Source organism: Penicillium coprophilum, assembly GCF_028826855.1.
Source record: "Penicillium coprophilum strain IBT 35676 chromosome Unknown utg000004l_segment0_segment0, whole genome shotgun sequence".
In the NCBI taxonomy this organism is placed as follows: domain Eukaryota; kingdom Fungi; phylum Ascomycota; class Eurotiomycetes; order Eurotiales; family Aspergillaceae; genus Penicillium; species Penicillium coprophilum.
In genome coordinates this window covers 879,410-895,717 of record NW_026622723.1, presented here as the reverse complement: position 1 = coordinate 895,717, position 16,308 = coordinate 879,410, and the positions used below count along the sequence as shown (strand labels likewise).

The 16,308-nt window shown below is 47.7% G+C and overlaps 5 protein-coding genes across 5 annotated transcripts; 3 read left to right on the top strand and 2 right to left on the bottom strand.

Moving 5' to 3' along the window:
* Window positions 1-323: 323 nt before the first annotated feature.
* rho1 (Rho family GTPase RHO1) lies at window positions 324-1,497 on the bottom strand (the record flags this gene model as incomplete). Its single annotated transcript, XM_056675899.1, has 6 exons — window positions 1,451-1,497; window positions 1,197-1,264; window positions 1,080-1,107; window positions 771-968; window positions 550-684; window positions 324-494 (listed from the first exon to the last, which is right to left on the bottom strand). The coding sequence occupies exons 2-6, from the start codon at window positions 1,262-1,264 to the stop codon at window positions 324-326; spliced, it is 600 nt and encodes a 199-aa protein (XP_056530899.1). The 5' UTR covers window positions 1,451-1,497.
* Window positions 1,498-5,117: 3,620 nt separating this feature from the next.
* Window positions 5,118-5,960, bottom strand: N7500_004753 (uncharacterized protein; the record flags this gene model as incomplete). The annotated part of the gene is made up of 1 exon (XM_056675898.1): window positions 5,118-5,960. The coding sequence occupies one exon, from the start codon at window positions 5,958-5,960 to the stop codon at window positions 5,118-5,120; it is 843 nt and encodes a 280-aa protein (XP_056530898.1).
* A 2,452-nt stretch (window positions 5,961-8,412) lies between these two features.
* Window positions 8,413-9,595, top strand: N7500_004752 (mitochondrial 54S ribosomal protein uL24m; the record flags this gene model as incomplete). Its single annotated transcript, XM_056675897.1, has 2 exons — window positions 8,413-8,829; window positions 8,912-9,595. The coding sequence occupies 2 exons, from the start codon at window positions 8,413-8,415 to the stop codon at window positions 9,593-9,595; spliced, it is 1,101 nt and encodes a 366-aa protein (XP_056530897.1).
* Window positions 9,596-9,912: 317 nt separating this feature from the next.
* On the top strand, window positions 9,913-11,547 carry rtt106 (putative negative regulator of DNA transposition (Rtt106); the record flags this gene model as incomplete). The annotated part of the gene is made up of 4 exons (XM_056675896.1): window positions 9,913-10,015; window positions 10,102-10,446; window positions 10,520-10,876; window positions 10,967-11,547. The coding sequence occupies 4 exons, from the start codon at window positions 9,913-9,915 to the stop codon at window positions 11,545-11,547; spliced, it is 1,386 nt and encodes a 461-aa protein (XP_056530896.1).
* A 1,281-nt stretch (window positions 11,548-12,828) lies between these two features.
* Window positions 12,829-14,379, top strand: N7500_004750 (casein kinase I; the record flags this gene model as incomplete). The annotated part of the gene is made up of 5 exons (XM_056675895.1): window positions 12,829-12,957; window positions 13,009-13,078; window positions 13,135-13,283; window positions 13,334-13,739; window positions 13,796-14,379. The coding sequence occupies 5 exons, from the start codon at window positions 12,829-12,831 to the stop codon at window positions 14,377-14,379; spliced, it is 1,338 nt and encodes a 445-aa protein (XP_056530895.1).
* Window positions 14,380-16,308: the final 1,929 nt, after the last annotated feature.

Here is a 16,308-nt window from a genome sequence, read left to right as displayed (position 1 = left end):
CAATGCGGTTTGGCATTTGAAAAATTCAGGGCGTCGGAACGAGAGGAAAAAGAAAAGAAAAAGCCCACAGGGTTATGATGAAGACAACGCCTCCCTAGACAAATTCTGCAAATAAAGGCAAAAGAAAAACACAAGGTCGACCAGCTGAATTGTGGGGGGAACCCTCCACGACTCGGGTGCCCGGATTCGATATTATCCACAATTTCGCATGCAGGCCATGAAGCCCTCCTCCTTTCCGAGAATAACGTCATGAATTGCTCTTCGTGGAGGCTTTCATACATATGATCTCTGCTCGAGCCAGACCACCTCAACAATTGGTCCGTTTAGAGAATCAGGCAAGTGCGGCCGCTACTCTTGCGGCTTCCCTTGCCCTTGACGGCCTTCAGCAGAGCGGCACGAGTGGCAGCCTCGAAGACTTCACGCACACCCTCGTTAGTGCGTGCCGAGCACTCGAGGTACTTGTAGGCACCGATCTTCTTGCGGACTTCCTCACCCTACAGTCATATATTAGTTTTTGATGAATGCACTGTGCGGTCGAAAAAGACGTACCTGCTCCTGAGAGACGGGGCGCTGGGAGGTCTTGGCAAGTTCATCAATAGTCTTGCGGTCGTCGCGAAGATCCTTCTTGCAACCGACGAGGATAATAGGGAGACCCTGGCAGAAGTGCAGAACCTCGGAGATCCACTATTGCAGTACGTCAGCATACGCGGTCCGGTTCGCACCCAAGCATTTCTTTGCTTCGGGATGTGCGGTCAATGATAGAGACCCACCTTCTCCTGGACGTTGTCGAGCGAATCGGGTGAGTCCACGGCGAAACAGATTAGGATCACATGTGAGTCGGGGTATGAGAGAGGACGGAGACGGTCATAATCTTCCTGGCCAGCAGTATCCCAAAGAGCAAGCTCGACGTGCTTGTTATCAACCTCGACATCGGCGACGTAGTTCTCGAAGACTGTGGGGACGTAGACCTGGCGGGAACAAAGTCAGATTATGCTTCATTATTCTTCTCGCGGCGTGTAGTTCTGGGCAAAGTAATGTCGTTTCGGGAACCGTAGTTTCGAGGATGGATAGCAGCTTACCTCGGGGAAGGTACCCTTGGAGAAAACACTGTGAACTTCAGTCAGACCGCCAGACCAAAAGATAAAGTAGAGTTTGGAGGAAGCGCGCTTGATAAGGGAGCCACTTTCGGTACTCACATGAGCAGACAGGTCTTACCGCAGGCACCATCGCCGACGATGACGAGCTTGCGACGGATCTCGGCCATCTTGATAAGGAACACGTCAGTATAGGGGCAGATGAGCAGGAAGATGCCAGGGGGTCCGGCAAGCCCTAAACTTTCAAAAATGATGGATCTCTACAGGCAGGAGGGGGTAACATAGTCGATCGAGAAGAAAGGGCCCAAGTCAGGCGCTCCCGGGGAGGGGGAAAAAGGAAAAGGGTGATCCCATACAGTGTTCAAAGGCGCAACGGTGAGGTAGATTTAATGTAGTGGGTCAGCTAGTGCAAGCAGCAATAGCCCTAGAGAAATTAGAAAGATGAAGTAGGTATTTTCGATGGGAAGCGATGAAAAAAGACGATGGAATGATGATTTGGAGGTGGAGGAGAGAAAGATAGAAGACCAGGCCAGACAACGGAGGGCGGTGGCAGTATACGGGTATTTGTTGTTGCCAGTGTACTCCGTATGGAGTACCGGTATTGTGGCTTCAAAAGTTTCCCCCTGGACGGTGAAGAGTTATCAACGTATGTGGCCCTAAAGGTACATCCACATACAGTACATTGTACGAAGCACAGCTTTTGGTATTGGTAGATACAGAAGTACGTTACATCTTTACTTCTACAGCACACGAATACCCCCTGAGTTTCAGGCTGCCTTATTTTACATACTGTGGCTTATACCTCTCTCCCCCTTTAAGACTTTCAGAGAGGAACTGAGAACACAATGGTACTCCGTACACAGCCCTAGATATGTGTGTGGCTGAGGCCTGAAAAAAAAAAATATCATCCACATTAACTGGCCCACTTTGTCCACCCAGCACAGCCACCCGTGGCTATGAAGTTTGTTATATCCGAGATGAGCACCCGTGGACCTATGTTGTGGATAATATGGGTGATATGAGTCCCGATGGTTTTATATGCCCTGACTCCTACTATCGGGTCTTACGCTTTGCTCATTCTCTTTGAGGGCCTGAAAAGTAAACTCCGTTCAACCCACCTGAAACCTACATTTATGGGGAAACCCGAAGTTAGCCATCAGCAACATGTACCGTATGAAATAAAGGGCTATGGCAATTTCTTAGCTCCACGTCAAATTTCACATACAATGTACCACCCTACCGAGATGTATGAGCTTCTATGTCATACGGGCAGTGTTCATACGTGGCTACCTCCAGGCTCCAGGGCTACATTGATAGCCTCTACCCAAAATGCTTGATTCGGACAATGAAAATTGCTCCCTTGGTTCCCTGGATCTCAGTTCCATCTGATGATCATCGAGAGCTCTCGGTATGTACTGACTACTATATACGGGAAGGGCTCCAATCTGATGCTTTGTGCTGGCAAACCCGGTCTCGTTTGCTACCGTATCCGTAGAGGTCCCAGCTAATTTGAATATCTTGTCAATCCAGGAAATCCAATCGTGGAAGTTTCGATTAATATATTCAACCAAATCATCAAAAACTAACCCCCTTTGCTTCCGAGTTTACATCACATTCTTGAGGCTGTTCGAAAGTGGAGCTGATGTATTTCCAGCGCCAATGATCGTATTGTACCGACTAAAAATAGTAAACAGGGGCCAAATCCTAGAGCTTGCGCCCACAAGCCCAAGGCCGTTGAGTCGTTTCTTATAAACAGAATAGGAGAGCATTAACCTTTTAGATTTAATGTGCATGCTTGACGGAGTAGTGCTTCATTGGTTCAGTACCGGCGGAATACATACACCTAATATCGGTGTTCATTCATTTGCTGCCCAAAATGGATAAATGTTACAATTCAAATCAACATGTCGGTAGACTTGACGATCGGCCTGAAATACAAACGCGAGTCTAACATAGATTTTTCTCCTCATCTCAAACCAGGCTGAACGATGCACACCCAGATATTAGGAACAAGCGAATCAAGAGGGGGAAAAATGAATGAGCAAATACTGCTCACAAATAAGACATTTCAATCCAATTCTGGGTACATTTTGATCGTTGATCTCGAAGAAACCACCACTTACAATACGAACATACGTGGGTGAGTGTGCCCTGCCACTCTCAACCATTCGTCATTCTGAGATACCTATGTATGGATCTTGGTTGCACATATACACCGGATTCTAGGCCGAGCGAGACAGGTTTCCCTTTCCGTTTTAGTGCCCACCCCTTGCCGCTTTTTGCTCACTGAGTAAAGCTGAGCACGTCCCTATTATTACATAATCATTAAACCCGCTCACGGGTGTTGATCCCTGCACCCCAAAAATCAGCAATTGCACCCCATTAGTAATCATGTGATTATACCTAGGTAGGTAGGGTGCACCCCATCGGAATAGATAGGATAAAGGTCACATGACTGGCAACCTCATACATATACCAGATCTAATATACAAAAAGCCTCAATTCTTCCGCATTGGGCAAATTTTAAACGTATGATTGCTCTCCCCACAGGCCAAGCACCTGCTTGGGACCTTCTGCCTCTTGATTGGGCGCTCCTGCTACTGCCTAAATAGGTAATTTGCCTCCCGTTTTGGCTGCGGTATCCTTGAGGGGAGGATTGGGACCAATTGAGTGCCTGGAATCGTTTTGATATATCAAAATGCATCAATATCGCTGAATCTGACTGGCTTATTTGGTCTGGTAGGATCAGATAAGTAGTGCTTGCATAGAAGCCCATAGAGCGAGTGCAATAACCAGACCATAGCCCAATTTGGCTAGTTTGGAGTGCTAATTCGCGTTAGTTATGGATCAATCTGATAGCGTGATTAGATATATAAGCCCTAACTGAGTCATACACTAGCTGAAATATTACTATCTTTGGTATAAGGACCTTATCAGATTCATTCTTAATCTGGATCCCTACTTGTTACTGTGAAATAACCTTATCAACTATGATAAAAACAATCCTCTGCTCCTCTATTTGCTTATACTTCAGCCACAATGCACGCAATTCCCAAAGAACTTCTGGACAGTTGCTTCTTCGAAACGGAAACCCCCAGTGGAAGAAGAAACAAAGTCGACGATTGCCATTAAACTGATTGCGTCAATTCTACCGACTATGTTCCGCCAAAAAAGTGAACGGGTAAGTACTTCCTAACATGATCGTGACGAAACCACACTGACGACTGATACAAAGCGAGAATTGCTAGACATAGCCTTACCGAGTATGGTGATCTATCCTTAATAGCACCAAAGAATTCCTCGGTTCCCGGTTTATATCAAACGGCAATGGAAGTCATTTTTGTTCTCTTGTGCGATTTGGGAGGATACTCGTATGTGACATAGCTTATCTCTTCCAATCCATCCCTGTCACACCCTGTTTAATTGTGCGTGTGTACGTACTGGAGCTCGCGCTCAAACATCTTTAGTCAGGATATATAGCCTACTACAGCCGTATCCTCGTACGCCTAGTCTCAAAGTATTACTTCTTATATATAGATTTGTGTATTCAATATATGCTAGCTACCTACGCCTTTGATCTTCGGAATCCTGGCTCGAACCGGGGACGCGATAGGACGATTTTACGAACAACAAAGCGCATAATGCACTGACACCAGCATGCTACTAATTATAATATGCTCTGTCCCCCTCAGTTGAGATATCCATCATAGGCTTTGTTACTCATCCTTTCCATTAGCCACTAACAACAATTTGGCATCAAGGGGTAGATTGCTGAGGGATGAGTGGTTATGGTCTGGCAAGACCGCTTCCACTTTGTGAAAGCCCTTTCTGTTCATGCGCTCATTACTCACGGCCAAAAAAGTGGGAAGCAGACAACATGTACATACCTTCACTTTGCTGTATGTAATTCAAGGACCTACTGAGCCTCATACTTTGAGTCTGCCTTGATACAGTTTGGGGGCAGATCAAACGAGTTAGACAGTGATATGGCTTTGGAGATAGATAATAGATATTTAGAAGGTATTAGACTCCAAACTGAAATTCTGATGAACCAACACCAAGCCAAATGCGAATCTCCTCCAAGGCCTTTAAGTCATTCTCGGGAAGAGACTGCTGCACTTCTTCATCGTACCATTCATAAGTACGGCCGACATCTTCGAGGCTTTCTCCTATCTTCCGGCAAGACCCGAAATCGATGATGATTGCTCTATGACTGTCGATCATTATATTGCTTGGGTTTATGTCGTTATGTACCAACCCTAGCGAGTGGAGATGCCGGATGCCACTTTCAATGTCTGTGAGAACACGGCTAAAATCCTTCCTCGCGTCCCGCGTGTTTCTAAGTGCTCTTTTCATAAGGGCGCCTGGGTTGACTTCTTTCATTAACGTGCGCGGGTACTTCTTGAGGCAAAGACCTATGATTGCGCCGCTAGAGACCTGGCAACCTAGGTAGGTAGCAATGTTGTGATGTGGATGCCTCATCAAGAGTTCGTAAACCCTTGCTTCTTTAAGGACATCCTCCGCAATCGAATTCGGTCGAGGCCCTTCGCTGATCAAATCGTAACTGATCAATCGAGGTTTTTTGACATAACAGCTATTGGGCAGCATTTCAGGAGCTGCGGTAAATTCGACAGAATATCTGGGGTTGTAGGCCGAGGCGGGAATTTGCTTCACATTCATAAGATCCTCTGCATTGAGACTCGAAGGAGAAGAGTAACGACCTTTTAGCATCGCATGATACAAAAAGCCATTCAGCTGATACACCATCAGGGTACCTCTAAACTGGAAGCCTTCATTAGAGTCTTCGTAGGTTTCTCTACTCTCTAGTAACTCCAATTGCTGATTGGGGATTGGCGGAGTCGACATCCTTAGATATACTTCGGAATGTCAGTCGCTTAAATTCAAAAAACGCAAGTAACACTCACCTCGTATTTATATAGGGGCGAACGGAGAAATAGTTTGCTGAAACGGCGAATGTAGAAAAGTAGAACCACGAGTAGGTTGGTCAACGGCTGGAAGAAGAACTATCGAAATGACAAGGTATAAACCCATCACTGGGTTCCATGTGATTTTGATTATGATTTGCTGGGTGGGATTATGAGACCGCTGCGCAGGTGACGTACATTTGCGGTGAGACCCAAACAAAAGAACGACAGATTGGGGCTTTTGGTTTTCCACTTGGAGAAGTGTTTGTGACCTGTGATACTAAAGAATTATAGTTAATCCCAAATGTCGGTCGTTCTCTGGAAAATTTAACATTAGTGTCGATTGAGATAGATTATTCTGGCTGGTCATCGGTCAGGCTTCGTAGTAAGTGTGCCGACTGCTTGTTAGTGCGCTCCTAGGAACAAACATATCGCCGGCACGAGGCGAATATTTTCTGAGGCCAGGGGTCTCCTTCAACCTTGCGATGCGCCTCACGGAAAGGAATATAGCCGAAGAGGAGGTCAAGCCTGCATCATGCAGGCATATTCACCTCTGTAAGTCGATTATATTTATGAAAAATACTTAGGTAGGAATTATAATTTAAGGTTTGTCGTCCAACGGTCAGATCATAAAATCTAACTTCAGGCATAACACAAGACAGGCATATGGACAGTGAATGGTGGGTTTTTTATAATCGACTATTCTTGGGGGAGTATCGCTATATTTATAGCTCGACTAGATATTAGATACTTCGAGGAAATCATCCTAGCCATCTATTTAGTGCGTTATCGTCTTCTGACGGCTATCTTGGAGAATAGACTTCCTAATATAGGGGCAATCGACAAGAAGGATAAAAGGTTTAAAAGGTTTTAATTGCTAGCGCTAGTGTCACAGAATAGATAGGTAAAAAGTGACCAACTTATCAAGTAAGTTAGTTAGTTAATATATTCGGCCTTTATTTTTGGGCGGCAAGATGAGGATGTCTGTGCGCTCACTGAGCGCAGTTGAGTACTTAGTGAGCAACCTTGACCTGAGTGCTGACTAGGCATAGCCTGAGCGCTCACTAGGCAATCACCCTGTACTGTGAAATACTCAGTGAGCAGGACCCTGAGCGCCCTCATAAAGCGGCGGCATCCCGATTGGGAAATTCGTATCTGCGGCCTAAAATTTGGTATGTATATATAGCCACATATGTATGCTTGACACAATGTACCTATCTGTGTGAACAGTACTGCTGTGTCTGTTTTTAATCCCAACATCTCTTGCGCCCAACAAGACTCAAAATTGAATTTCTTTATGCTTTACGTTCGCCTTCCGTATATCACTGCCTCCTATGGCCATCCTTTACCATTTATGCCAGAACGCTTCTAAAGCTACGACGCCGTGCTGCTTCCTATCTTCTGTGGTCTTCCGAGTTTCATAAGAAGGGAGCGTCCAGCAATGATCCTAAACCACGTGGCATTGGGGTAAGTGCACATCTTACAGCTCATACTTGCGTTTCTTCATCCTCTGAGGATCGTCGTAAACATGTTCATTTGATCGGCATGCGGGACCAAATGAGTTCTGCTGGGAATTGACCGCCTTGCCTATATTTTCCATATGCATTCATACGGGAAACAGGACTAGACGGTGGCTTATGAGGTGTTGTGATATCTAAGAGGTCATTCAGATATTATGCTTAGATCTCTCTAAGATAGTTTACCCTCTTCCCAGTCTTCCGAGTGTACGGCGGAAAAAGGCAGAAAGGTATAGTTTGTGCAAGAGACTTTTCTATCTATAACCTTTGGCTGGAGGGAACTGAACACAGATGGCTCTATGCATTGTCGCGTGGCACTTAACAGCCGTTGAGTGTTTCTGAACCGTCGGATATATAGATACCTTTCACCATGGGGTTGCCCGAATATCTATTTGATATCCGCCTGGCTTCCATATAAGTCATAGTACTGGAGGTAGAAGTAAGTGTCCACTGGGATGTTGTGAAAATTTGCTTATACAAGAGTATATCCGTAAGCTTTGGCATATATTGAGATTGGTTTTTTTGTATTTGTTGGCGTTGTTGGGGCCTTTCAACAGTTCCCGGCCTTCATTGTCACTCTTCCGTAGGGGAGACCTTCATCTTGCAAATAAAGAGAATCAACCATAGCTATGCAAACGCCAAGGAGGATATTTGAAGGTGCCGTTTGAATCGTCAAGACATAGTCATAATGCAGGATGAGTACTGGTCTCGGCATGCTTGAATGTTTGTACAGAAGGCTCCCGCCGGCGACTGGTGCTGACATAATGCATATTGACTGATCACGTGCCACCATCGGACACCCTCAATTTTCGATCCGCGCATCGGGGATTCTGAGGCAGAAACAACGTTCGGCCATTGCTGGACACAACCCCCAATATGCAGAGAGTTATTCAGCGGACAGCTTCAGCCCGGAAGCAGGCTCTCAAAAAAACCACCAAAGCTCATGAACGACAAGAATTGTTGGACCGTGTTGGGATTCGGCGGGCGCGGAAGGACTTCGGCGGCGCACTGTCTATTCAATTCCAAGCAGCAAGAAAGAACCGCTGGGAAGATTGGGAGAAGGGGCCTCTTGCCCCCATGCGAGACTCTGGCCTGAGTCGCACTACATATGGTGGTCAGGATGCTTCCGTTTTGCACCCGCCGCGTCTCCCTAAGCACGAACAACGGAGGCATGTCCTCTTCGCTGAGGGTGACCGGGTTTGTGTTATCCGAGGACGGGACCAGGGAAAGATCAATGTGATCCAGCAGATTAACCGGGACAGTGAGACTGTCCTCATCAAGGGTATCAATATGGTATGCTTCTGGCGGATCAGTCATCCAGGTCAACGACCTCTTAGACACTAAAACAAATTGCTCACTGGTTCTCCTCAATTAGGCCGACGTGATCATTCCTGAATGGGCCAAAGACAGATTGGGACACACAGGCGATACCCAACCACAATCCTTCCCCGTGTCCTTCGACGATATCCGACACGTCATCCCGCTGGAAGACACACAGACAGGAAAATTGCAAGATGTCATTGTGCAGCATGCCTATGCCGCTGGGCCGTACATTGTCCGACCTGAACACAGCAAGCTCCCAAGATTCACTCGCTATGTCTCCGGCTTGGACGTCGAAATCCCCTGGCCAATGGAGGAAGAGCCTGCCATCACCGAGGGCGATATGGACACAACCCGAATGGCAGTTGAGACCAGCACATTCACTCCCACACTGGAGCATCCACCTATGCCCTCAACTGTCATTGATGAGCTGCGCAACAAATATTCCAGGTTCCGCACTCGACACGATCCGGAATACTTGAGAGAGAAGATGAAGGAGGATCTTCGCAATGAATACAGAAAGACCGTCTCCATGATGACACCGAAGACAGATGCCAAAAATTTGAGAATTGCTCAAATTGCGGAAGCGAGAAAGGCGAAGTTGGATGCCAACGGGAATGGGATATTGACACCCGGTGCTATCAACTTCATTAACGAGCACATCCGAAACGAACGGCGTCTTCAGAAGCCAAAGAAGTCCACAAAGCCGAAGAGTTCAAAGTCCAAGCAGGCTGCTTGATTGGGCGAAGGAGATGGAAGTCAGAGAGGAGGGGGTTTTTTTTTCCTGTAGCATTGTGTACACACACCACTGTATTCTAGTATGGAGCTTTGCATTCACTCATATATCTATTTCTCGATAAAGTTATTTCACAGATTTGTATCTTTTGCATTCATGTAGTAGATATGCGTACCTCGTATGGAAAACATGATCCCAAGTTAGGGTTCCAGTCAATGCGGATACTTCGGGTCCACCCTTACGTTCATCCCCCAATTCTCCGACTAACCTGCATCTCTCTGCACTGCTGTTCTCTTGGAACCAAAGCAGTCGCACCAAATATGGCGTTTGCCTCAATTAATTCCACGGGCGCGCCCATTGCCGCCATCGAGGAGGCATTTGCGACGGAACCCTTGCTGAAGAAGCGAGTCTACGACGCGATCGGTGCGTAGCCAACCGCGCACCCAAGCCCCCATTCGATGACCCCGTCGACCTCCTGCTGACCGTCGCCGATCGATTTTACCGTTTAGGTACAACGCCGCAGCATAAACCTCTGCTCGAAGATCTTGCGAAATATACCTCCAGCCTGCTGGCCAGGACTGCCAATACGACCCTCCCTTCGCGGCCGCCAGCCGTTGATGGGCCTGCCGCTAAAAAGCGCAAGCTTCAAAATGGAGACACGGGGGAGACTGCGCAGGCGTCAGTCAACCTGAAAGATGGCAATGCGCCAGTTCAGTTTTATGTTCAAGATGTTTCTTTCTCCACGCCACAGAGGAAGAAGCTTACGCTCGAGATCACTGCTGGGCATCAGTATCTTCGGGCAAGGAATCAAGCTACGAAAGAGATTGAATTCGGTGTTTCCATGGATAAAATCCGTGAGTTTGAACTGGAAAAAGAATTATCTAAAAAAAAGGGAAGAGTTGCTAATACGACCTCTGACTAAATCAGGACATGCCCTCTGTCTTCCTGTGCCCGAGAAGACACAAAAACAGTTCAATTTTTGCATTATTCCCGAGTACGCCGATGGCATCACACCCCCGCCCGAGGGAACAGCAGCATCCGAAGCTATGGTGTTTACCATAGCTGACGGACCAGCCAAGGCTGCCTTTTCTGGAAATGGGGAGCAGCTTGGCCATGGTCCTGGTGAATCGGCCGAGGCATTGATTCGCAAAATTCTGAATGAGAACATGCCTCATACCAATGTTGTGCGCCCTGATGATAAACAATTCGTCAGTGCTATGCCCGAGGCGCACCGAAAGGGCGAGAAAGCATACCATGTCAAGGCATTCCGCGGTAGCAAAGAAGGTATGTTACGTCGCTTCCTCCTCTCCACCAGAGGTCATTGTGGTTTTGATTTTACGCTTGATCATTCTAACTTTATGTGACTTGCGCCAGGCTATCTCTTCCTTCTCTCTACGGGTATCTTATTTGCGTTCAAGAAACCGCTTCTGTTCTTTTCGTTTGCTACTATTGACTCAGTCTCGTATACATCCGTCCTCCAGCGGACATTCAATCTCAATGTCATGGCTCGCCCGACTAATGGGTCCGAAGAAGACATTCAGGAGTTTGAATTTTCGATGATTGACCAGGACAATTTCTCGGGGATCGATACTTACATCAAAAGACATGGTCTCCAAGATGCTAGTCTCGCAGAGGCGCGGCGCGCCAAGGTCTACAATGTCAATAAAGCCGGAGGAGAGGACGCAACGGCCCCCGCCGCCGAGGCAGCCGGGGAAGATGAAAGCGAGCTCCAGAAAGCGCAGCGGGAGCTTGAAGACCAAGAGGATGAAGAGGAAGAAGACTACAATCCGGACAGTGACGATAGTGAAGGTAGCGGATCCAGCAGTGAAGAGGATGACGATGAGGACGATGAGGACGATGAAGAAGATGAGGATGCTGGCCAGGACAGTGACGAAGACATGGGTCTGGTTGAGAATGAACTTGGAAGTGAAGCTGAGGAAGTTCCTAAAGACTAGTAGGATGCAACCCGGAGCCGTCACATCTGCTATAATGTCACAATACTCGATGAATGTGATTTATATAATTGATCTTTCTAAACATGTCTATGGAATAGGATCTATAATTGATAGAGACATTCATCACATCAAGCTACAATATACTTCATAGAGTCAATCGACCAGGTTCCTGCCAAGACGGTAATATTACCTTTAACCGCATTCCAGACCGATTCGACGGGAACTCCCCTGAAAGGGAAAAAAATGAATCGGCTCTATGTTCGGACTCTACAGTCGGGCTCCCTGATTCCGAATTTCTTTCTTTCTCCAAATAAAGAAAACTTACTCCTATCCGTAGACATAGCAGATATTTTCCCCCTGATATTTTCGGTACCTGATTGATGCAGCCCTGGACGTTGAGCCGCCTCGGAAGCGCCCAGGTCTGAGCTAGATACAAAGTAGCTAGATAGGAATATTCAACCAATTTGGTGGCTTTCTTTGGTCTTCAGATTTATTGAATCAGGGCAAGCCTTTTAATATCTTTAATATGAGAGAGAGAGTAGTAGAACAATGGAGACGATAGCGTCTCATAGGTCTCAAAGATTTCCCCCCAACCCCAAAGTTACCATACCGTCACTGTACAGTCGTGACCGCCAGTTCCTGCGCTCACACTCCAAGGCGTCTTTTACCAATACACAACCAATACCCTCCGCTCCCTGTCTCTCCCTGTTGCTTCCCTTTCTCTTCTCCATCTCCCCCTTCTTCCTCTGGTCTATCTCTGAACCACTGCTCAGTGCGGCTCGTACTCGCAGTAGGTCGACCCTATCTGTTTTGATTTCTCCCTTTTTTACCCTTTTCATTGGCTTGTCTAGAACCTCCCCGGCTTCCAACCCCAGCTTGTCACTCCCGACCGTCGAAAAGGGACCCACGAACGTCTCAATTCGTGAGCACCGCCAATTCCACCTGTATTTGGTTGTTTCGGCTTGATACCTCCCTACGTCCCTTTGTTCTTGTCCCGATTGTGCATTCCCGTCTAGCTTGTCTCCTATCATCGTCACCGGTACATCGGCAATTGGGTAAATAGATCCCATTGAGCCTGTCAGAGCTGCTCCGGTCGGAAAAAATAAGAGGTCATTGTGATGTATGTGACTGGAGTCTTTGATGTTGCTTTCATCCTTGCCCGACTTCGTGTGTGCTGACTGCGCCCAGTGATAGTGTCAATCACGTGTCTACGTCCCTGAAGCCATTCCCCCGTGAGCCAAGGTTTCCTTTCCCCGGGTTGCAATCTTCACTCCCGCATCCATGGCCTCCTCATCGTCAAACGTAGTGGGTGTCCACTACCGTGTGGGTAAGAAGATCGGTGAAGGATCCTTTGGTGTCATCTTTGAGGGCACCAACCTCCTGAACAATCAGCAGGTCGCCATCAAATTCGTACGTTCCCCTTCTCCTTCCCAACGAGCCCCATGGCTGACCCGAAATCAGGAACCCCGGAAAAGCGATGCCCCCCAACTGCGCGATGAGTATCGGACGTACAAGATTCTGGTTGGGTGCCGTAAGTATTGCAGATCTAAGGAGAAATGATGTGCGCTCTTCTAACTCCATTTTCAGCCGGCATCCCAAATGTCTACTATTTCGGACAGGAAGGTCTACACAACATCCTTGTCATCGATCTCCTTGGTCCTTCTCTGGAGGATCTCTTTGATCACTGCAACCGCCGCTTCTCCACGAAGACTGTGGTGATGGTAGCCAAACAGATGGTGCGTTTTCCCTGCTCGAACTTCCAAGAACCATGGCTAACGGTGACCAGCTCTCGCGCGTTCAAACGATTCACGAGAAGAACCTTATCTATCGCGATATCAAGCCTGACAACTTCCTTATTGGCCGGCCATCAACCAAGGCTGCCAACGTTATCCACGTGGTTGATTTCGGTATGGCCAAGCAATACCGTGACCCCAAAACCAAGCAACACATCCCTTACCGCGAGCGTAAATCCTTGTCCGGTACTGCTCGTTACATGAGTATCAACACACATTTGGGCCGTGAGCAATCTCGGCGTGATGATTTGGAAGCTCTCGGTCACGTCTTCATGTACTTTTTGAGAGGTGGCCTCCCCTGGCAGGGCCTGAAGGCTGCTACCAACAAGCAAAAATACGAGAAAATTGGCGAGAAGAAACAAACGACCGCAATCAAGGATCTCTGCGATAGTTATCCAGGTACGTTATCTCGCACTTATCCATATCCCTATTTCATCTGCTAATCGCTCCGTCAGAAGAATTCAACAAGTACCTGAGCTACGTGCGCAACCTTGGTTTCGAGGACACTCCTGACTACGATTATCTCCGTGATATCTTGACACAAGCTCTCAAGAATGCCGGCGAGGTAGAGGATGGCGAGTACGACTGGATGAAGCTCAACAACGGACGCGGCTGGGACTACAAGTCATACTCATCTCAGGCACATCTCCACAATCAGCACCAGGGCTCGTCCGGTCGCGACCTGCACGCAAGAGAGCTCCGCAACAGCCAACGTCCCGGAGTGACAGCCGACCGTTTGAACGCTGCGCAGCCTCCGCCTCCTTCACCAGCAGCCAAAGCTGGAGCTGGGAAGAATCGCGAGCGCCAAAACGTCGGCGGTGTGGCCGCCAAACGCCAGAGCGGGGGGTTGGAAGCATCGACTCCGGCCGCGTCAACCCAAGCCCAGTTTCAAAACTCCAATGCCCACCTCCCCGGTCGCAACGGAAGTCCAGGGAACCCGGCGCTGAGTAACCAACAGGCCCTTGGTGCCCCAGGTACTCCTGAATCGCCGCCCACTTTCACGCAGAAGTTGATGAAGGCTCTGTGCTGCGGTAGGTGATTCGGCTGTACTGTATCATTTGAGCGCCCAGCTCATCTCAGGATCCAGGTTGAATTTCCAGTCAAATGAAGCGATGGCGCATTTAGACCTACCGCGCCATGCTTTCACATCTGCTTCCTGCCCTTCATGTCAGAAAATGGCCTCAGGAGGTCTTTATGGGATTTCTTTCTTTTTATTCTTGTTTACTTTCACCTCTCGCTCTTTTCTTGCCTTGTGTTCAAGTGGCTAGCGCTGCTTCGCCGAGCAAGAATCGTGCTTCTCGGCCTATATCACCTTCTGGCCTTACTCTTTGTTTTTGTCCCATTCGATCCTTCAGCCTATGCAGTTGACTGTGGGTAGGAACAACCTTTCTCTCATTGATGTTACGTCTCATCACTCTTTCATGGTGCTACGGCTCGGAACGACGAACTTGTGAGATCTTTTGCCTTGTGTTTTCGACTTCGCTTCGTCTCGTCACTATATCCGGCGTGCACCATTTAATATCAACCCTTGGTCTTTCAAATGGGCAGGTTTTCATCGGTTGAGCCTCCGATGCCATTGATTCGTGGCGCGCCGCCCTGAGATGTTGTTTCTTGCGCTGGCTCGGCAGACAAACAACTTGTATCAATGGCTTTACACACCCACGCGAGAATTGGCAAGATTCAATGACCCAAATATGCCTTGATGAACCGAGCTGCGAGAGATGGCAGTCAGAATCGATCGATTGATGTTAGGCCATGCTTGTCCATCTCTCTAGTATGCAGCTCTCGGTCTCATTTCGTCCTGTTCATCAACTGGACTAGCATACCAGACAACTCTCGTTTCTATTTGGGTGCTCTATCTCCTCTGGGTCGTTCATCATTGCCCTGTCCTTCTTGCTATCTTCTCCCATCCTGTGTGCATCCAAAGGGGGGAAGGCCTTTCCACTGCGCGGTCGTCATTATTGCACGCAGAACCTAGACGAAGAGCATATTGCATATATTCCCGTTCCCTTTGCCGTTTCCCCTTTCCATCAACCGCCTGCTCTGCCCCTTTGATTGTTCCAAAGATCTATTGTCCATGTCTATAATTGTCTTTTGTTTGTTCTTGTCTTTTCTTGCTCTGTTTCAGAAGCGAGTTTTTGTTACTGGTAGTCGTGGCATAAGATAGCATTCTGCTTTTTTTTTTCATTTGGTTTGTTCTTACAAGTCTTCTGTGGTTATTCGTATGGCGTATATAAATAATTCCTGTAATAAGAGCTATTGCATTTTTATATCCTGTCTTGTCTAGCCTCGCAATATAGATGTATATCTAGTTCCAGGGTTACTCTGACCATTCGAGGTTGTCTGAGGTGCTGGCATAGTTTGCAAATTCGATCAATTCATATGTGCATTTCCACTGCTATCTACTCTACCGATGTATGCTACACAGAGAAACGGTCTTTGGTGGGCTTCGATAATGACCCGTATATAGAGGTGGCCATATCACGTTGACACTGCGGATTTGAGGCATATGTTTCTCCGTAGCAAACCAGTAGTGGCGAATGTTTGAAGTTTACTGTCAATTGCCTTACTGCACCTAGTAAAGGTGTATTTCCAGAGTACCATTCAAGCAACAGCACCGCCTCTCCGCCATTTCAGCTCCTTCGAGCTACACACATGTAGATCCAACCGTTGCCACCAGAGTTGTATTCACCTTTCAATACGATTGGTCCCTTGTCGACATCTTCCACTCGCCACTTCTCTGCTGGTCCTGGCAGTCCCAAGCTTTCGACGGACACGCAGCCGACAACATTGCGCAGCCACTACCCCGTAGCCATTTCTGCAGCTCTACATGAGACGCTAATGCAAGGATCACCCGTCCGTGGCATGTCATAGCATGACGTAGGTTACCCAACAGAGTCACCTTGGAAGACGGAGTAGTCCAGCAGAGCCATGAGATCCAGTATCTGCTCCCAAGAAGCATGTCTCG